The following is a 22,714-nucleotide window of genomic DNA, read 5'->3' as shown; positions in this document are numbered from 1 at the left end:
AGTTAGTTTTCTTTCTAGTAGTTGGCACAGTGCTGTGTTTTAGATTTAGGATGAGAATGATGATAATACACTGATATTTTAGCTGTTGCTAAGCAGTGCTTACATTAAGTCAAGGACTTTTCAGTTTCCTGTGCTCTGCCAGTGAGAAGACTGTGGGCTCACAAGAAGCTGGGAGGGGCCACAGCCAGGACAGCTGATCCCAGATGACCAAAGAGATATTCCTTACCACATCACATCATCCTCAGCATACAAACTGGTAGCAAGTTGGCTGGGGGAGTGGTGATCGCTGCTTGGGGCTGGCTGGATGTTGGTAGGCAGGTGGTGAGAAATTGTTTTTTCATTTGTATCACTTGTTTTTCTTTGGGTTTATTTCTCTTTCTGTCATTTTCCTTTTCACTACAAATTACCATCATCATCATTTCAATTATTAACCTGTTCTTATCTCAGTCTATGAGTTTCTTTACTTTTACCCTTCCGATTCTCTTCACCAACCCAAATCAGAGGGGAGTGAGCGACCTGCTGTGTGCTGCTTATTGCTTATTGCTGGCTGGGGTTAAACCACAACGTTTGTGCAGAGACAAAGGGCAGCTGCCCTGTGAAATTAGCTTTATATTCTAAATTACTTTAACTCCTGACATTGTTTGGGCATTAGGGACTGATAGAATATGCAAGAATAAAGCCTGAAAGTTGAATTTGAATTTAATGTTGCCATGTCTAATAAAAATTGCATCTTAACAAGGAACATTCATCAAAGACCGAGTTCTCAGGCTAGACCCAACACCTGTCTGCTTTCCAGAGCAGAAAGCATTGCCTGTTTGTCATTAACAAAAAGTAAAGGGTGTGTTATTCACAGTTACAGAAAAAGCAGAAGATCAAACCATTGCTGCCTTCTCCTACTGCTGTTCACCAGTTCTGTGCTGCCTAGAAACCGCAGTGGGGAAGGGAAAGAAAATGGAGGAAAACAGTCTTTGAAAAGAAGTTTGGTGAGGCTTTTTTATCTTGAATACTAGAAAAACATCATGCTAAAAACCACTGTATAAGCCTTGCTTCAAGGATTGCTTTTATCCTTATTTTATAGGAATAGAACAATGGCGAAGGAGCGACAATTTACAGCAATCACAGTAGAAAACACAGCAGTATCTCCCTCCATCAAGCAAGTACATAGATAGAAGTGTCCATAATAAAGAGTCCAGAACATGGGCCAATTTCTCAAATTAGAAGATTCACCATGATCTGGAAGTTGTCTGCATTTTAAGTAAATGAACAGTTGCCCGGTATAACCCCCAACATGAGGCTTCTCTTGTAGAGCTTTCCTAATTCTCACCTGGGGAATTTCTTCTCAATCACTTCACCACAGCTGGTCTGGGGATGTTTGCTGGCTACAGGAACAGCAGGAGAGTTCGTTCCCCAAACACCCTATGTGTCCTGAAGCTGCAGTGAGGACATCCACAAGAAAACTACTCCCTTGCAGAGCTCTGACCTTCCCTTTTCTGCAGCAAAATCCTCCAAAAACCACACCTGTACCTTCCCCAAGGCATCCCACAACCACCATCTTCCTGCAGTAGTCTTGTGATGATGGTGGTGGTTCCTTTGACAGCCCTACTTCTTCAGGGGGTTCCTGTGAATACCTAATTCCACTTCTTTTCAGAGAGGCCTTGATGATAACTGGTCATGCCTCAGGCCTCCTAATTTGACCAAATGTTACATTCTACCATATCAAATGTGCCTCACAGGGTTGTACTCGTCCGGAAAATTGTAACTTAATGATATTTAAAATGCTGCAGTTACTTCCTTCTTTATATGTGTGGAAGTGCTGCAGCTTTACAAAGGTGGCTCTGCTCTCTCCATGCCATCGTTCTGACTGTGCTCTGTGTACAGCCATTTGGCAGGAACTGTTTTGAGTTGATGGTTTGTTAGCCATTTGCTGTTCGAAAGCCCCCCCACAGATGCTGGATGTTTTCTTTTCCTGATCACTTTCACACATGAAGCTGTAAGGACATGCCAGTTGGTCAAATGAAACTACTGCATATGCTTAAGCACACATCCAGCATGCCAGTCAGGGCTGCGTGTCGCTGCTCGCTTTGGCCAGTGCTGCTTGTGGCAACCTGTCTTCTCTGTGCTTCCTCCACTTGCAAAACAGGTCAAGTGTTTGAATGCCCCAGTCCCATCCCGTGTGCACATCCCAGAACAGAGCTCAGTCTCCAAATAAACCCCCTTTAATTGAAATACCACAAACTTCTAAGAAGATTGGAAAAATCTGTAGTACAAGAAGTCTTCTCATGAAACTGTAGAGGAATTAACCAGCAGATAAGCATCTTTGATTCTACTGGATGGATTTGGACCCGATTTTAACCATTTTGCCCTTCAGTAGCTAGCTCTTAAAGACAGCATGGCAAAAATCTCCTTTAACCTCATCAGTTCTGGTTTAACCATAGGCACTTTGAATCCAAAGCCTAAATTCCGTTAAGCATTCCACTGTTTCAGCTATAACACATTAATATGTTACATAAATACATCAAATAAACGAAAAAAGTTTCTGATTTTTAATCTATGCTCATTGATTTATTTTATCATTAGAGGAAAAATATTCTGGAGTATTGTACTTGTTCCATCCACTTTGTCAAAGCATTAGGTTTAAACTCCAAGTGCTTACAGAATCGTATTATGAGTGCAATTTCATTTCCTGCGGTTCCATCTTTTGTGAAGTTGAAGATACAGCTTTGGTAGAAAGGACAGTCATTATATTTTTGAACAAACACAATTCATTCAGTGACAGGTTTATTGCTTGTTTATCTCAAAAATATTTGCAACAATGGACATCAGAGAAAATTGCAAAAAAAACCCGAAATATTGAATGTGTTTTGAATCACATTATATGGAATTCTGCAGCTGGAGGGGTATTTGATAAAATAGTGTTCTTCACTCACATTGTCACATCCAGGAAGGATGTTTGGGTTCACTGCAAAAAGCTGGATCTTATTTGTTTTCTGTCAATATTTTAGGTTGACTAAAGAAAGGCTTGAATTTTCTTGACATCATAATTCCATTGTATCCTAGGATCTGCACAGAGCTGAATAGCTCTGCTTGCTTCAACTGCCAATGTTATTGCTTTAAAAGTTTACAGATGCAGGGAGTGAACTGTAAATTTGACAATGCTGTAGGATGTAGAAATGTCTCGTTTAAAAATATCCCTCAAAATGCTGTCTCAAAATGGCAGGATTAGGGAAAAAGGTCGTAGTTTTGACATTATTTACAGTCCAGCTGCTCAGATTACTTATGGAAAAAGCAGCCGTGAGACTTACTATCCCCACAACCACCCATCACTGTGATATATGTTGCGGTGAAAAGATAAGCCCAGCTTCAGTGGGGGGAATGACTGAGATGAGAAATGCTGGGTACTACATGTGCCAGCATTTCAACCTGCAAACTCCCCAAACACAAACAGTTAAGAGTCAGTGTAAGGTCTCTCCCTAAATACTGTAATCTCCAGCCCACAGCAGGAGAAGAACTGCAGCCTGTGAGAGCACTAAATCAGGGAAGAGACAATGCAAACTTTAAATGAACAAGAGATTTCAAGAGGTCTTAGAGAAGTTAATTCTGTTTCCCACTAGAAAATGAAATTTCTTACCTGACTGGAATATGAAAAAGCAAATTCTGAATGGTCTGTCCTTGTACTTTAACTGAGTATAATTCACCCTGTAATTTCTCTGGCATCCCTTACAATAGATTTCAATGGGTGCCTAAGCAGCACTGCGACACAAGCTCTTGAGAAGTTATCAGCAGAGCATGACAGTGCAATGCTACATCAACCACTATACTGCCAAAGCTTTTGGCTCAAATGTAAACATACTTTCCCTGCCCTGGATCCTTTCTTAGCTCTCCCATCATCAAAGATGAGACTCTGTAAATGATCATGGTATGTTAATTCCTTCGATAATCACCTGCATTTAAAAGTTACAGATGAGCAAATCCCCTCTTCTATCCACTCTGCAGTGTTTTGAAAAGCTGAACTTCTGTGGCAGCAAGTCATACTCAAAGGCAAGCACAGGGTACATATCAGTAGCAACATGTTTGAAGGAAGAGCTGAAGGCAATGCTTAGATGGAAAAAAAGTCGAGGCTGAGCAGGGGATGTTTAGGTGGGTTGAGTCAAACTCCATTCAAAGTCGCAGAATAACAAATTGTAACACTATCTGACTTGAAAGGATTTTATTTTTTTTTTAAAAACGTTATTTTGTTCTGGAACTTGTAATAACCTGACATTTCTTAAAATATAAAAATTGAAGTACAAAGAGTCCAATTAAGTAATCCTGAGACTATGAAACAAGCCAGGTGCGGCAAGAAAATTCAAATTAACACTCATCTCAAGCTTCAAATCAAGTGTCAGTTGGTTCCTTTTTATTTTAATTTATTGTAGTCAACATTAGTTAAAGCTGGAGACATTTATTCTCTTGCTAATGATATACACATAACTCCCACTTACATCCCCTTGCTCCTTCCAATTAAGAACAACTTCTGAACGTTTCAGCTAGAAGGCTTATCTGGCACAGATTATTCACTGTATCATATGGATCCGGGTTCTTCTGTCTGCAAGCTCTTTAAAGCAGCAATTTGTTCTTTGTTTAGCATATTTTGCAGTGTACAGTGCTAAATAAGCTTAGGGAGTGCTATTCACTGAGGCATGTTTGTGCTCACTGGAGTCAGCGTTGCCTCGTCTGTGCAAAACCCCTCTCCAATGCAGTGCATAAAATCCAGCTGCCTCTGAGTCAATCTGTTTCTTAAGGAAATCTTCAGACTAAACACACAGAAATTAGTGGGTCTGGGAAGCACTGTAGGTGGAAATGCAGCCTGCATTCGATTACCTTGCTATTCCCCAAGTACCCAACGCGAGCACCAGCCCGCCGCTTATCTTCTCTGCACAACTAATTGCCTTCCTTACCACCTGGTTCTGACACATCCCGGGCGCTCACTGGGAATATTTAACACCAACCAAGCAGCACAACACCACCAGTTTCTTCACTTGTTAAATTCAACACAGCTTGTCCAAGTTAGCTATGTCATCGCTGCATTCTCCCTTTGATTTTTAGTCTTACTAAAATAAACTTTGGTAATTACAGAGCTGGTATTATTCCTCTGAGAACCATGGAACAGGCTCCCCCCACTGAAGCAGCACACATGGTGTTTTATGAAAGCATCGCATCTGTTTATCTCCCAGCTCCATCCTGTGAAATGTGGGGCTCTCCAGAGAGGCAAAACAGAGCGGGGGAAGGTGCTCCCAGCTGCCATGCAGTCCATGGGATGGGAGGATGCTACAGAGCTGCCTCTTTTCCCCTTCAGGAGTCTAAGCCAGCCTTACCATCTGGTGAAAAGGGCTTGGTCAGGTCAAGCTTATGGGCAAATAAACCAGAACCATCCAACATGGCATGTGTCCTTCCAGCACAGACACCTATCAGGTGGCAACTTAGCAAATACTGTTTCACTTAGCACCACTAATCTTGACACCTCTTTCTTTCTCCTGTGTCCAGTTAGCGAGTAGCACCATGGCTCTGGACCTGAGAGGGCATGGATACCAGAGGGATGGCCAACCACTGTGGCTACAACACAGGGTTGTGGAATTCATTTCCTATAAAGAATGGCAAAACTTAGGTCTTTGAAAATCATATGCACTCTGTGAGAAAGAAAACATAGGGAATCTCTGCAGTTTTCCATAAGTAAAGCTTGCTAATTATTACCGTTGTTAAGTGAATTGGAAATGGGTAATTAGCAATTTTCACTCTTTGTAGGTTTTCCCTGAAGGAAAGAGTAACACATCCTGTATCTTGTGTGACACTCATCCTCTTGACTCATACATCAGAGACAGATAAAGGGATCTTTAGATAAGACACCATAAGTTGTTACAACTGCGTAGCCAAAGGGTGAAAATATTCATGCTCTCAGTTGACTGATACAGGAGAGGACTTGTAATACCTACAGGTTATAAGACATTTGAACCCATGCTGAATCCCTGGGATGACTGGAAGGTTACTTACACTGAACACTTGATTTCTGAAGTTCCTATACAAGCCAAGAAATCAGTTCAAAACACTGAAAAAGGCTTAAGTGCTTAAGCTATCGAGACTCCTTTCTGTGAGAGATCCATGAAAACCAGAGACAGGAGTATGCTGATGAGACTTCCGCTGAGGCAATGAAGTGATTTCACAGAGCTACAAGGCCACACTCCTGCCCTTGGTTGGACCAGCTTCAATCTGTGGAAACTTCACCAGCCTGTCCTTCATGGAACAGCATCAAACCTTAAACAGCTTTAGCCAAAGGAAATATTCCAGGTTTCTAGTCTACTGATCTGATTTTAGTTACACTTGCTTGACTGTTAAGACCTTAATCACAGATGATTCTAACTTAATATAAACTGAAATAGCTTGATTATCATCAGTGCCGATTTATATCCCATAAGGGCTTGGTCCACTGCCTTTCTTCAAATTATTCTTGATTTACTCAGAAGCTTATGGGGGTGAAATCAGGCCCTGTCTCTTCTTCACATTGAAGCTGCAAGCCTAATTTTGAAGAGGAGGTTGACAGAAAAGTTCTCTGTAATATGTAGATTAGCAAGGCAGAAAGTGTGCCAGTTAGCATTACACTTAAATGCCCTCCCCTCCTTCTGCCTGTCTTAACCTACCATATCATTTAACCTACTCTTTAAATAAACAAGAACTGGTTCAGGTTGCATATTTTCTCTCTCAATTGCTTCTGGTGCTCCAAGATCACATTCAAAGAGATTTTAAACATATATACCTAATATATGTTTATATGTTCCCTATCTTGCCTATAGGGATTGATAGCCTCCTAAAATTTTACATATGGTTGTATATGAATGAAAATAAGAGCAAGTTCAAAGCCCAAGTAGTGTGCTTAGGACTTTGTATTTTAATAAGCATAATTGGCAGTGATAAAAAGACCCATCAGTCTCCAGTCCTAAAGGAAGAAAAGGACTGAACTTTCAAACCCAAACAGTCAAAACAAGGTAAACAAGACTTAGAAGGTTTCCTTTACTTATTTGCAACAATTACTAATTTTTTTCTGCCACTTTCAAATATAGTGCATCTCTCTTCACATTGGAAACCTCTATCTCCAAACTTCCATGTATTGAGACATCTCCCAAAATATATCCTGTTTTAACCTTAGTGTGAGAAAAAGGAACAGTTGTAGTATTAAACTTAGTTCTATCCTATACATACTAAAGCACTGAACCACCATTCTCTTGAATGTGTCTTTATCTTTTAATCCCATAGGAGCACACATGACAAAACACAGATCCCACCAGCCACCTACTGAGTCAGCAACCTGTAGTACTGGGACCTCAGTGAAAGGTAAGTACCGGGAAAGGACAAACCTGCAGTTAATCCTGCAGCAAAAGATCCAGTTATGGGTGCCACCATTAGCCAAGGTCACAAATCTAGTGAATATTATTGAAAACTCATCTGCAGCATTTACCTCATCAACTGCCAGCAATCTTGAATTCCACTGGGGGACAATGTATTGGGTCAGCTATTGCTTCTTGATTGGGATGGGCCATAAGCTAAGCATATTAAGAAATGTTTGGATCCAAGGATCGACTGAGACCTCACAGCATGTCTGAATAGAGCCACAGAACTATACTAACTGGACTGTCAGTTTAGAAGGGCTAAAATGAGAGTTGACACTATCAGCAGAAGGCTACAGGCCAACATGCTGAAAGGATATTTTAAATATTTTGAAAAGCAAGCTTTACAAAACTAGACACAAAGATTTAAGGAGATATACACATGTTAGAGTATAAAACTTACAGGCAGAAGTTACCTCTAGCAAGGAAGAGCACTGGGCAGAAAACTGTGATCAGCAATACTGCTGTCTACAGCTCTATACTGGGTTAATTTTTTATTTTTATTTTTTCTGGTTGCATTATATTATCAAAGTACAGGGTATTACAGTTGCTTCAAGACCACCTTGAATTCAGGCTTCAAGTGGTAAAACTCTTTGTGACAGAAGCCCACATCTGTGGGTGGCACTGGGGGATACGGTGGGTAAGTGCTGTGTTGGACTTCCCTTTACATATCCTAAAATTAGTTCCAGCCAGCAGTGTGCAGTTGCCCCAAAAATCAGCAACACCTATAGTCAATACCAGCACAAAGCCAGTCATAGCATCCTTCTTAGAGAGAGGGGTAAACACATCACGCCTTAACTCAGTCTGCCCAGAAACCACTGCGAGCTCTAGGAGTGCAAGGAGCAGGGACACAGTGGATATACAGGGAGCATCCTTCCAGTCCTGTCCACCCCCATGGGATGTAAGGGCTGTTCCAAACAAGAAAGCAGCTATGCCCTCTGCTTTATGCAGATGGCAGAACATGGAGTACGAATTCAGCAGGTGGAAGGAAGAAGAGTGTTGTGCCTGAGTCTCTGCTGAAGAGGTAACTTTTAGCTGTTAAGAACAAATCTTAAATATATTTCCTGTAAGCCTGACTTTTTCTGAAGTTTAAAAGAGTTGGTACCATTCCTCTATTAACATAATTTTAAAAATTATCTCACAGTCCTGAAATACTTAAAGGATTTATTTTTTAATTAATCTTAATGTATAAACGTATTACTAATATAATTGCTCATTTCAGAAGGTTAATTCCATAGTCAAAAAGAGTAGATGCTGTAATTTTGGTGCCACATAAACTATTCTTTATACATAATAAAGTAGTTCTAATTGTCAAAGTCGCATTAGCAAAGTTTTGGCAGATGAAGAATACTTTGATCTGTGCATAACTGCAAATCTTTACCTTGGCAGGGTAGGTAAGGCTTGTGTTTCCACAGGTAGTGACTCCTTCTCAAACAATTTCTAGAGCAGTAGAGGCTTACTGGTTAGGGCTTTCAAAGGAACTGGTGACTTAAGGTGCCTGAAAGCTTACAGTGTCCCACTTCCTGGGACCTGTGATTCAAGATTTCCAACATTTCTGTAAATAAAGTACCCCAAGTTGAATGCCCAAAGCAATACAGCTGCAGTCACCAGTCAGCTGAAAATCAGAACTAAGCATTTATAAATCAAAGTTTAATTTAGTTGCTAAACAGTAGTTATAAAACGGGTGGATGCAAATCAACTTAATTACTTTGACTCACATAGCCTCCATCAAAGGAGCTCCCCTGGTCACCTACGACTGACTTTGAAAGCAAACACAGTTTCTGCACTGGGAGAAACAGCAATCTGATGACACCAGCAGTGTTGGACTCCCTTGAGGACAGTAAGTGAGCGAGGTTGTGAGACAAGCCTCTTTGGTGACGTATGTTGTATGCATAAAGCTCATTCTCATGGCATACCAACACTGGGATACTCCAAGACACAGGCACACAGGGAGGGAAGCATATTTAAAACTTTCTAGGTTCAAACAATGCCACGTTCCAACCCAATTCGCTGCCTTTTCTAGGTGGGGTGTGCAGCTTCCTGGGCATGTTTAACCGTGTGTCCTTTAGCACACAGAGTGAATTTTGCACAAACTTCAGAATATCATGTAGCAGCCAATCTGGGCAGCTGTGAGCCAGCTACTGCAATAATTCAACTTGTACTGTTATCCAGACATAAATCAAATCCTCTGCATCCTGCTGAGACAGCAAGACCTGAGCTTTTGCTGAATTTCTACACTGATAAAAAAAAAAAGCCTTGACAATGTAGTTGATGTGGTACTCAAAGGAAAGCTTGAAGTCACAGATGAAAGTGAGATTACAAGGTGGTTGGGAAGTAAATAACAATCCCATCAAACACAACCGTACATGGAAGGGGGTTAGGAGGAACCTGCTGCTTAGCTGGTGACAACCAGCATGATTCAATATCACAAGACGATCCAATTTACAGAGACAAAACATGAGAGAAAACTCCTATCCAACCCGCAGTAGCAGCAGGAGAAACATGTATAAAATACTAGTTGATAACTAAATAATGTTTGAATGAAAATAGCCACAGTATAAACAGGACATTAGCTGGATTCTCATCTGACTTAGATGTAGATCACGAAAAAGTCCACTTATGTTCCTGGTGTTTAAAGGATGTAAAAAACATGAATGAAATAAGATGCAAACACGTGCAATGTCATATTCTGTCACCTTAGCCTATACATATGTACTTTTCTGTCTGAGATATCTAATCAGTGCCACTGAAGTTGCTACTTTTTGGGAGAAGGCAATAAAATAGATTGGCTAAAGGTGAAAGCATCACCTTGTACAGCTTCCATAAAGCTGCTCAGAAATTTTCCATTGACTCCTCTAGAGGAGACAGCAGTTGCCACAAGAAATTTTAAATCTGTGAGGAATTCTGCATTATGCCTCTTGAGTCACTTGATTTAAGTGCTTGCCTTTCAGGAAAGCTCTCTGATAAACAGGTATATTCGAACCTACTTAAAAAGCAACACAAACAAAAGACATTTTGTCAAGAGCCAGATCTTGCTCTTTTTGACTAGGACTGCAATTGAGACTGTAAAAACTTTGAAAGAAGTTGGAAAATAAATAGTACTTCAAAAATGTGTTTCAATACACCACGGAGTGAATAATCCACAAGGCAAAAACAGATTGGTAGAGCCATGTCCCATATGTGTACATCACCAAAGACACATAGGAGCCTCTGAACAGTTACATGTTGGTTTGGGATTCAGTGCAAGAAACCACTACCCTGAAACACGATTGTATCGCAAGTTATCTTTGCCAAAACTCATAAATTCAAGTAAAGGGAAAACATATTGGGTGTCTGGAAACAGTGGAGGTAATTTTTCCCTTCAGACCTGCTGGAGATTTTCACTATAATGAAAAACTCCAAGGTATTATTAGATAAATAAGTTGGGAAACTGTTTCCCAGCCAAAATTACTTGGATCTGCTTTGTAGGCTAGAAAAAATATCCATGGAAATCATGAAAACTCTCTGGATTTGCACTGTTAGCTTCCCATAAAGCCAGCTGTTGATACCCAATTATTTTAAATGCTTCACAATGATCCCAGCTCACTTCCTATCTGGGTCAAGCGAGGCCCTAAAAGCAAAAGCAGACGGGCAAGCTCAAAGGCACAAGAACAGAAGTAGGTAGGAAAGAGCTGCTAGCAAAGCCATTCACAGCAATTAGAGCTCGACAAGCACTTACAGACTCCCTAGAAGAGAAAAATGTCTGGTATTGGAGTACCTACCCTTGAATGTCCCTGCCTCGGGGGTTTGAGCAAAAGACATATTTACACCGCACAGTTTTGTGTAGCTCTGTTGACAGCACAAAGGAGAGTATTTTCCACGTGAAAGATTTACCCAGTTCTTTGGCAGCTTGGTTTTTAACCAGAAAACACTATTCCATAAAGGCAAAACCTATCCTTATTTAGCTGGAATTTTCAGTAAGACACTCTTTTTCGTCCTTCCAAAATTGTAAACTCATGGAGTAGGACAGTGTACATCATCTTTTATTGTACATCATCTATTATAGCTATAGAATTAAATGAGCAAGAGAGAGAAAAAAAACAGGATTTTCCAGCTGGGCGACTGGACCTATACCAAATATCAAAATCTCAGAATTTTTAACACAGGCTAGAAATTCTTGTTTGCAGATACATCAAAACTATTGTTTTGATTCAACACTATCCCACATTCACTGTGAACCAAGAAAATAAGCAAAACTCACAAACACTGTGGAAATCTGACCATGGCTGTCTATAAAATAAATCTATCAGGATGTGCCTACATACTTTATTGCAAAGACATTTTTCACCTTTTTACATTTACACACACACGAGTTCAAAATAGGACATTTGAGAGGATGCTGTGACTGAAGTAGCAGGAGGTAGATTCACTATTCACTTGTGGTCTTGCAGGGCAGGGAATTATATCAACACTATAAAACAACATAGGACATAATTTCTCTCTCTCCTCTCCCCAGGACTGTGTTCAAGCAGAATGAGGCAACTGTGAGAGAGAGAGAGGAGACCTGTCCTTCTCAGGGTGTGTGCTATGTTTAATTGCTGAAGGCATGAAGCATTTTAAAAGGTTTGTCAATAAAATCCCTATTTAGTTAACCCCAATCTCCTCAGATCTCTTGTTACAGGCAGCCTTCTGCTCTTAACATCTGGGCAGGCAAAGCCTCCAATTACACTGCTGCATTCCGTAGCTTAATAGACCTAGATAAGGGTCCATGGTATATCCATTTCCCTTGGTAACTGCTTATCTCTGGCTGGTTGGGTGCTACACAGCCTTTATGTCACAGCGAGGCACATAATCGTGTGGCAGCCCACGCAGCCTGTGTGCATATTCACATCAAATCCAAAGCTTCCCCTGACCTTTCCTCTTCGGCGGCTGGACTCGCATCTGTCACAGCTGTATTTGCAATTGATGGGGAGGTGGCAGAGGGGAAAGAGAGAGCAGCCCAAGATCACGGCCAGGAGCAGGCTTGCACCCCTCGAGTTCTTCTCCCCTGTGCACAGCCTGGTCCTTGCCCACATCTTTGGGGAAGAGGGCAGGAGCTGGCAGGAGCAGGCAGGAGGCTGCTGAGCTGGCTGTGGACCAGATGGCAGGCACCCGCCAGCTACTCCCTGAGACCCCAGGGAACAGAGCCTGGCACACACGTTGCAAATCATCAGAACTCCTCTGAATCATGACATGAGGCTCCATCCAAAATATCTACAATCAGTCAAATAGTTCCACAGCAAGATTTCTCCTTAATATGTCCCCGACTGGATGATATTGAATAAAACCTGTAAAAATCAGCTCTCAGCACAGTTGTCTTCACTGCACTGGGATGATTCTACGACTGTTTCATGCTAAGCCTTGCTAGCTGGAACTGTAAATCACCACAAACTTCTCATAGTGTGGCCTCTGGAGTTTGCCAACATGAATATTTGACACCCATTTCTTTTTGCTGAACCCAATTTTTGTATTGTACAATGCTCTTTTCCTTCCAGAATAACTCCCAATATACAAGCAGATATCTCCCCTGCTTCTTCCTTAATTTTTATTTTTAGTTCCTCCTCTGCAGCAAAATCAGTGTCTTTAAAAGCTTTTTAGATATTGTTTCAGATTTAATATGTTTATATGGAATGGGAATTTGCTGAGATGCTGTAGAACATAGACTGATTTTTTTAAAGGCCACAGAATATCATTGCCCTCTGTTTCCTTCAGTCCATCTGCCAGCTAATTTGCAGGCACTAATAAAATCATCTTTTCATCTCTTCTGTTCCCTGTACTTAGTTTTCCTCCACTTTTGCCTTAAGTTCTGTGACAATGAACAAGGGCAGATCAGCTACAGAAATTTCTCCTGCAGTTTCTGTTTTAACCTTCACGTCGGATGTTTGTTGCTTTAAGTTTATGTGCCAAAGACATGAGAAAGCAAAAGCCAGCAGTTTGTCAAAGCACGCTCCCTAGGGATTTGGGTTCTGTTTCAGCTGTCACCCTGTCACCATACATACCTATTGATGTAACTTCTGATGTGCAGCAACAAATGGTAAATAATTCCTCTCCTGGAGCACACTTCTGCCTGTGTTGGTGTCAGTGCTTTTGATCAATAAACCATTGAGGCGTCTTCCAGCAGGAATATTGTTCCAACTGTTGCTCAGGAACAACATGCTCCATACACCATTCTCTTGTTTTCAATGCAATATATGGGGTTTCACTTTTATCTTGTCTTCAAGCAGTATCTTGCCTAGCTTGCTCTGCAGCTGCTCCTCACTGTTTATCAACATCTCCAGTTCTTGAAAAGTCTCACTGGTTTTTATTTGTATAAACTAGTTTCAATCAAAGTAATAGGTCACTATCTGCATTACTCCAAGCAAGGTTTCAGTTCCTTCTGTGGCATTGGCACCTAATACAGTCATTTCTTCACATTAGGCCTGACACTTGCTTCTTCCAATGTTAATTCCCTGGGTTCACTGAGTTCTTTTGAACTTGCAGCCCCTGTATATTTTAGTTACATTAGGTTTTACTGGGATGCTTGAGTCCAAGAATGGCACTAGTTGTAGCTGACTGCTAGCAGGACAGCCAGTGCTTTACAAGCTTCTTTATTGTTTAATTTCTTCCCTGCAAATGAAATCCAAACCAAATGCATCCACCGCTGCTACATGGAAGTGCCACAGTCCATCTTGCTTGGTAAAACTGGAGACTTTGTGCTGTCAAAAAGTTCTGTGCTTGCAAATGATGGCTCTTAAACCCTTGCAGACCCCAGTGTTTCCCACAACATTAGCATTAGTGATACACCAATATAATTAAGGTGTGAGCTCTCCTGTCCCACCAGTGGTTTCTCCTTTCTCCACATCTGTCCCCAGTTTCTGCTGTGAAGTGATCCTTTCCAATGGTTCTTTCCTTGTGTGTTTTCTAGTGCCTGACATACCCAAGTTCATGTTCTCCTTCAGGCTTTATTAGAAAAGCAAATGCAGACAACTGTGTGTTATTTGCAATACATTTATAAACAGCTCTGGTTTTGCAAAATCCTGATGTTAAAGGCACCAGGTCTGCACTACAGAAAAACTGCTTTTCTTCTGTCTAGATGGGATGGTTTTGTTGGTTTGTTTGGGGGCTTTGGGGCTTTTTGGGGGTTTGGTTTTGGGTTGGAGTTTTTGTTTTGGGTTTTGTTGGTTTGTTGGGGTGGTTTTTTTCCTTTGTTTGGGTTTTGTTTTTTACACACTCTATCCACACTGGGATTTTCCTTTTCCACAAGTTTCAGGTGGATTTCAGGGCTGTCCATACAACAGACAGTTGATAGCACTTCATTTGCCTGGTCTGTGGAATGGATATCCTTCCTGGCAGATCTGCAGGATAGCACAGGCACTACTAATGCTGCCCTAAGGAACACACTTTTCTAATCTTCCCTTAGTTATTCAGTTTACAAAGTCCTTATGGCAATTCTATAATTTAGGGTTTTCCCTGTGAGTGTGCAAACATTAAGTTAGTACCTGTTATTTCCTTGCTGTCCTTTCCTGACTTCACATTAAAACAACATACTTGTCCACCTACTCCTTGACTTATGCTCCTGCTGCATGGACTGAATGTTATGGGTGTTTTCACTTGCCTCTGCAGCCCACTGAATGCTGTTTGTTTGAGGCTCCCATTCTGCACGTCTTCTCCAGTGCTGCATGGTGCTTTTGTAGTGCTGGGCTACAGAATCACAGAGTGGTCAGGGTTGGAAAGGACCTTAAAGCTCATCTAGTCCCAACCCCCTGCCATCATGCTCTTAGCACAGGCTTTTTTCCCAGTGCTGTATCCAAGTAGAACCGAATAGAATATAAATTATAAATTCACACAGAAATAAGATTCTCAGTTTTGTGGATTCATAAGGAATTTGTTAGCAATTTTAGGCAGAAAAAACCTAATCAGGCTACAAACAGTCAAACATTAGCCAACATCTGACTAGGCAGTATTTTTAACATCACCTTTCATTTCAAAATGCTAAATTACAGTATGTTACATCGTGATGTTAGACACATTGTGAATGTCACAGTCAACTAGCAAAAAGTCAGGGCTATTCCCTTCACTGCATTTAGTTCCCCCATATGAAGAGCTCCCCTCCCACCTTGCTGGCACAGCACTCTTCAGAGCTGTGCTATAATGTCGCTTTCTCCGTGACACCTTTCATCTGAAGATATCAAAGCAAGCTGCAGACACATGTTAATAACAGATGGTTCTTAGAATAGTTATGAAGGAAGAAATTAGTACAGCCTCCAATTTATTGATGAGAAAACTGAAGTAGAAATTTATTAAAGTGAGATAGTAATTGACAAGAGGTCACAGCTGTTGGACTTCTCCCCCAAGCACCTGGCCCCCAGCCCTGTGCATTACTCATGGATAACACATGCACGCTTCTCAGGAAAGGTCTCTGATCCAACTTGGTGTTTTTACACATGATGCCAATACCATTGCAGGTAGTCTAGATGAAGGCATTGCTCCCACGCCCCAGTACAATTCATTATACTACACAGCTACCCTTATTACAACAAAGTGGTGTCATTAAAGCTAATCCTAGGGAGCCCCACAGGAGCGTGTGACCAGAATGAAAGCAGCAGGGCACAGTTCACAAGCCACCAGAGAAGCACTTTACCACAGCTTGCTTTCAGAAGCAAAACCCTCATTTTTAAATAAAACAAAAACTTTTACTTTGATAAATGCTGGCTGCTTCAAAAAGATATTCTGTTCTTGAGCCTCCCCAGCTAAATGCCACCACAGCTGTAAGGGCCAACCACGTGTGACATGGGGCTGGGAATTATCCACACAAATAAAGAGCACAGCTTGAAACATTGACTTTTTCCTGATCAAAAGGGTCTGGGGGACAACTGGGCAGTTTGGATCAGGCAAAGGATAGGGCTTTTATTATGTTCAAAGAGCACCCCAGTGAATAGAGGGGCCAACACGGGGCTGGTGGCAGGGGTATGTTCTAACACTCTCCCCATCCCACACATGCTACTTAAAAACTTGGCTTTGGGTCTGTGCTAAGGGTTTGGGGTCTGTTCCATTTGTCTTTTTTTTTTAAAGAACTTCTGTAGGGAAAACCTGAAATACAATCAATCCTTTCAGTAGGCTTTTTAATAGCATTTCCCATCTAAGCTGCCTTTCCCACATATCAAATAATAAATAGCAAGTATCTCCAAAGAAACCTTGTCACATCAAAAACATCTTCATTAGACTGTATTAAAAAGTATGTGCTTTAATTCTATTAAAGTACAATTTAAGGGTTTATATGTGGTTTCACATTCATTTTCTTCATTTATTTCAATCTGAAGTGAAAAATTGCATAAAATGCCTTCCAATCTTGTTTTTACCCAGTTTCATTTACTAGTTATTTTCAACTACATATGCTGAAATGAAAGATTTAACATGAAAAAAATTATTCATGAAAACATTTAAAATCATCAAATATTCACACTATTTCACTTTGTAAAGCTGTTCTCTTTAACAAAGCCTAAAGGATTTAAGCCACATGATAAGGCAGATTGCTCTTCAGAAAGATCAGGTTTGGTTTTAACAGCCATATATCCCAGTCTAAACAGAAAACAATCTGACACAGAGGAATGTGACAGCTAAGCCACGTATTCTAAATAAATATATTCCATCAACTTTCTGAATTTTGCAGTTTATTTTAAACAGAAGTTCTGCAGCAATAACAGCAATCCAGAAGGACAGAGTTCTACCTTGTTTTCCAGTTGTTGCTTACCTTACCACCTTATCACCACATGTGTGATAAAATACCTTTACTAATTTCATGACAACACAATGGGACAATGGTCTGCTATTTAGAGCAAAAAAGGAGTCAGAGATCTTCAGTCCTCCGGTCTCAAATCGGTTTGAGTTTCAGAGCTGTGGTGTTTTGATTGTAATCAATTTGCAGGAGAAACCTTTATAGAACCAGAATACAGTAGCATCACTTGTACAACAGAGGGTACAAGAAGGTAGTCCAAAATTATATGGAAACTCAAAAAAGCCTATCCTTCTTGGGTGGTACATTTTGGGGTTTAAGTATCAGGCAGAAATGACAAAGATATTATTTTCATTAGCTGATCTCACAGGATTACCTGTAAGAACAGTTATGAAGTTAGTAGTTTGTAATTGTCTCCCGTGAATATAAAGCTGTAAGACATCGCTGTCACTGCAGGCTTACCTGCTCTGTCTGCAAATGCAAATGAGCATCTGGGTGTAGAAAAAAATCTCCAACCTGTTGCCAATATTAGAAACCTACACAGCAATAACAGCCATTGGCTATACCAGAGATTCCTGGAGTGATACTGGTCATATTGGGACTAAAAGCTGATAGGGCTCCAGCTTCATTGAAGTGAACAGCAAGGCTCCCCTTTGACCCAAGCAGCAGTTGTAGCAATTCCTCCATTGCATAATCTGTTGTTTCTTAACAGCAGTAAGATTCCCATCCTTGTTAAAATACCTGGCTTGCAACTATGAACTGCCACTAAAGCATTCATTCAAATATTCATGAGGCCTATAATCACTCACGAAAAAATATGTCCTACGAGGCACATTCTATGAGGATATTTGTGCACTTACATTTTTTAAATTTAAAATTGGTTTATTTGCCCTCATTGTAAAGCCTGTCCCCTCAGGACATCAGCTGGAAAGGAGTAGAGTAATAATGAAACAACACTGAATTCTTCTCCTTTATCTGAGGTGAACAAAAAGTAGTTGCTGTGCCTGTGGTGTAAGGAAGAGTGTTTTGATGTCTATGAAATTTCTCACTGACATGGTGTTTGAAGGATGTTTCTGAAATGGATCCTCCTCATCTGAAGCCTGAAACCCTTTGTTTAATGGGATGGGCCTGCATACAAAGCACTTCAATGAAATTTATCTTCATAGTTTGAAAGCCCAGATCCATATGCTAAAAAGTTTGAAGCCTTTTCTTTTTCTTTATGAACAACTCTTTCCTTTTCTTGCCCTTCCATCAAACACCATTGTAGCCTATATATTCAGACTCTAAGAGATATGGAAGAGGGAATTTTTTGGTTTAAACAGTACTGTGCAATCCTTGTAGATTAAATCATGGAAAAAACATTCCAGAAGAAGATTATAATCTGATGCAGATGGGAAAAGCAGCACAGCCAGGCAGGGTGAGGAATGTTATCAGAAACGCCTATTTGTAGCTCATGGTCCAGAGTACAAAAGTAGAAACACGTTTCCTTTAAACACACAGAAATGGGAATTCTTTCTGAGATACGATAATGCTGGATGACCCCACCAAACAAGGAGAAGCTGTTTTTGAGCAAATCACAGCCAGATTTTCCAAGCAGTGTCAAGTCCTGAATGCCTCAGAGGTTAAACACAAAATCTTTGGGAAGAGATATGAGAACAGACAAAAGGACTCGGACAGGCAGGGGACTGGACTAAAACATAGCGCTCAGGTAGAATTTGGTAACAGAGTGGATAGAAGGGTAATGAAGACCAACATACGACTTGAAAGCAATGAGCATGAAGAGGTAGGAGAGAGTAGGAATTTGGCAAAAATGAGAGGAACACAAAGAGGATCAAAGATGATGCTCTTTAACTAATAACATTCTAACTAATTCTAACTAATACTATTCTACTCAATATAAAGCTTCAATAGACACCGATCTGTGATACACAAGGCCTGAAAAGGGGTGTATGCACTGAGAGACCCTACAGGCAAGCATAACCTGCAAACACCATGTGTAGCAGAAGACTGTTTTAAAACTGGGTGTACTGTGGTACAATGGGTTTATCTGTTCAAAATATCGAAATATTGAAAGAGCTCATCTTTCCCCCTCATGTTTTCCTTCAACATCCTCACAGGAACATGGGCTAATCAGACACAGATCTTCAGCTGGCACATACTGGCATAAATTCATAAATTCATTGACCTCAAGCCAGGGCCTGAAGATGGTTTTTCATCTGGATACAACCTCCCACCATCCTTACCACATGCTGAAGGCAGGGAAAAAGTGTCCCCTTCTCATTCAACAATAGTTTTTGTTCCTCCTTTAATTAAGCCCTTACAGGCATGTTAACACGCACGTAGCACAGGTTATTACACAAAGCACTTCTGATGGTGTTACACACACAGTATTTCGTATGACACTGGGAAATGTCTCTCTCTACTTTTCCTTCCTGATGGGAAAGGGTAAGAATTAATCTATAGCCACAGTAGCATACCCTGTTTAAGCCCAGACTATCAATAGGTGGGACTGGAAGCAAGAAACAGAGTTCCTTGTTCCCATCCACATAGCAGACCACATTGTTACTGCAGGGAAAAGAAAATGTCTATCTTAATGCATTAAGCAACGGCTGAATCTAGTCCATCACATCAGTGAAAATATTTAGGGAAAAACAGCCCTGATTCGCCACACTAACATCTTTGTGCAAAGTCACAAGTGCTAGCACTTCCCTCAGCTTTCAGCACCCAGTTTCCACGAGTAGTCTTCTTTCCTACAGATAACTCCTGATAGTTTGTGGCCACCGGAACACAGCAGTACATTTTAGCTGCAGGATTTAGGTTGGAGTCTGTTCAGGAGCACGCCTAGAACTAGTAACTGAGGTTGGCCCCGGGAATAAACACACTTCAGAGCATACAAAACCTGCCACATTTTGTTTTACTCAGTGTATTAGGTAAAATTTTGAGTTCATACTAAACCTACCTTCTCTGCCCACAAGCTAGAAGACAACTGAAATAGATTTTACAGCGCTGGGAGCATGATGTGGCCTGCTGAGTGCGTGCCAGCTGAAAAGGCAGGTTTTGTAGCAGACTGAACAAGCTGAAAGCAGCTTCCTCTCACCATCAGAGCACTGAGCAGCAAGGCCTGAGCAGGAGGAAGTTTCAGCAGTTCCCAGTTAGTGTCCTGAGCTCAGCCGAGAGTCTGGGCGAGGGCCCACTACTCTTCACTACTTTTATTTCTCTCTCACTTTTTATTTTTCAATATAGAGATTTAATTCATCATCTTAAGAAACAATGCCATTTCAAAGCTAAGGAAAAGGAGAGACCCCTTTGAAAAGGGCTCTGCACATTATTTCACTGGTCAATGAACGCCACTTGAGAAGTGCTGACCTGTTACCTAAGGCCTACGAGCAGAGTCCTCGGCCTGCAGAGCTGCAGAAGCCTGCGAGGGAGGGAGGGACTGTCCCCCTGACCCCAGCTAAAGACTAAAGAACACAATAGATAGATGAAAGGCATCAGTGGATAGACTGAAACCTGCTCAGTCCATATTCACTACTTTCAGCATGTCAATGGGCTTTTTACTTGGAAACCCCCCACCACCAAACCACAAGCATTGCATAAGGTGAAGGAAGATACATAGTTCTAGCAACGTATAAAATTCAAGGTAGACTAATCAATTAAAAATTGCCTGAGATAAATGAACACCACACATAAATTAGGGCAACACATGACAGCATGGGGATACAGTTGTCAGACCAGAGACAAGTGTAGCCTTCTTGTTGGGCAAAATTTCAACAGCACGGGTGAGGTAGGAGGGGTTAGCAAGAGCGGGCTGTGGGAAGCTCACGCAGTGGTGTGGATGAGACCCTGCTACCCAGGATAGGGGCAACAGGGCTCTGGGGCCCCACACTCACCACCTGTGTGTAAGGAGATGTAACAGGAGGTGAGACATACCTGCTTGAGGTCATCAGAGATGAGGACTTCAAATGATTATTGGTACATTCTGGGAGTGTTTGGTAATTCTCTAATGTCCTGTTACCTTGCTGGTGTCCTTTCCTCCCGTTAATTAAGTACTGTTTTGTGAATCATTAGGCTCATTATTTATGATTGAAGTGCAGTTCAGCGGTCAAAGTTTAGTATCTGTGACTTTAATGTGAGGAGCCAAACTGGTCTTTATCAGTGACCCCCTAGAACCTGAACCCAGCCGCTGTGGCTGCTGATGCCCAATCCACCTCTGCCAGCACTTCCCAGCATCTGCCCCAGCAGTGTGAGTACTAAGAAAAAGAGGCAGGCCACAAACTTCTTCCTCAGAAGCCAACCTCTGTCAATGCTAAAGAGGGATTCCTTGGCCCTCCTAGCTTTGCTTGATTCAGTATTTGTTACACTAGCGTGCTGAGTACTTGACATTGGTTTGTTTATCCTCTTATACAACTGTTCAACATCTATGAGCATTTACTGCCCATGTATCCATAGCACAGCTATAAAAACTCCTTGTTAATCACAGCCATCATTTGAAAACATTAACTAAAAATAAATCTGGAATACAATCTCAATTAATTCACATCCTACATACAGCAAAACCTATTACTTTTACAGCATGTACCATTTACATTTCATTTTCAGGTGATATTACAGTAGTTTATACATTCACTGTGTCAAACAAATTTTTCCTAGTATCCTCAATAGAAAACAAGCATTTCTGATTAGATGACTTCAGCTACCTACAGCTCTCTGTAAAAATATACTCTAAGTAAACATACTCTAAGTAAAAAGCAATACAGAGTGATCCCATTGAGACTGAGTAGGATTTTAATTGCAAGTTTGGTATATTTGTCTGGATTCCTTTCTTCTGCAAATCCAGTAAATTCAGACACATTCTTCTAAATGAGGGCATATTTCTATTTAAGATGCTGTAAAATTCCTCCAGCACTTTTGCTCTGGAGAACATTAAAAATCACAAAAGGCTGTGATATTTTGATGAATAGATAAACACCTTAAAAAAGTACATCATTATGAGTCTTGCTTCTTAACAACCACATTTTTAAGACAGAAGTAAATTTTATTCAAAGAATTCAGTAAATATTCATTCTTACCACAAGACTGCTGTCCAGAGAAAGTCTTTTCCCAAATTCCCTTTTCTGTAGCTGTCTCTTTCTCTCCATAGCTGAGGTTATTTGTTTTCCTTTTGATCAACTAGAAATGTCAGGCTGTTTCCAGAATCACTGAAAAAAAAATTAAAAAATTAATGCACATTTCAATATCCTACTTAACAGTTTCTGTCTTTCATCATTAACTTTGTAATAACCCAGCAGCTAATGACTTTGTGTCTGTAGTAGGCTGTGTTCCAGGAACAAATTTTATGTGCCAAAAAAGCTAAACTCTCCATACAGAAATATTACCAGGATGCTTGGGTCACCTCTCAGAGCAAAAGAAAAAATAAAACAAAATAAATGATCTGCTACTATTATATTTATCAATACACCCCATGTTTTTAGGGTGCCTTTTGAAGTGGGCTGGGAGCTGGTTTTCAGAGCCAATGAACTACCTGGGGCCAGGGGGCAGGCAGGGAGGGAAGCAGTTCATTTCCCATTAA

General features: G+C 40.9%; 1 protein-coding gene across 1 annotated transcript in view; it reads right to left on the bottom strand.

The window, feature by feature from the left end:
• The window catches only part of NCKAP5 (NCK associated protein 5), a gene marked incomplete at its 5' end in the record, with an annotated part of 361,891 nt that extends 339,608 nt beyond the window's left edge, over positions 1-22,283 (bottom strand). Inside the window, one exon of the mRNA XM_084264849.1 lies at positions 22,215-22,283. Within this exon, the coding sequence (XP_084120975.1) occupies positions 22,215-22,283 (69 nt within the window). The remainder of the gene's footprint in view (positions 1-22,214) is intronic.
• Between the last annotated feature and the right edge of the window lie 431 nt (positions 22,284-22,714).

The sequence above is a fragment of the Gallinula chloropus genome (assembly GCF_964237585.1).
Source record: "Gallinula chloropus genome assembly, chromosome: 5".
Taxonomy (NCBI): Eukaryota; Metazoa; Chordata; class Aves; order Gruiformes; family Rallidae; genus Gallinula; species Gallinula chloropus.
Note: the sequence above shows the minus strand (reverse complement) of the source record. Positions and strands in the feature narration are given on the sequence as shown.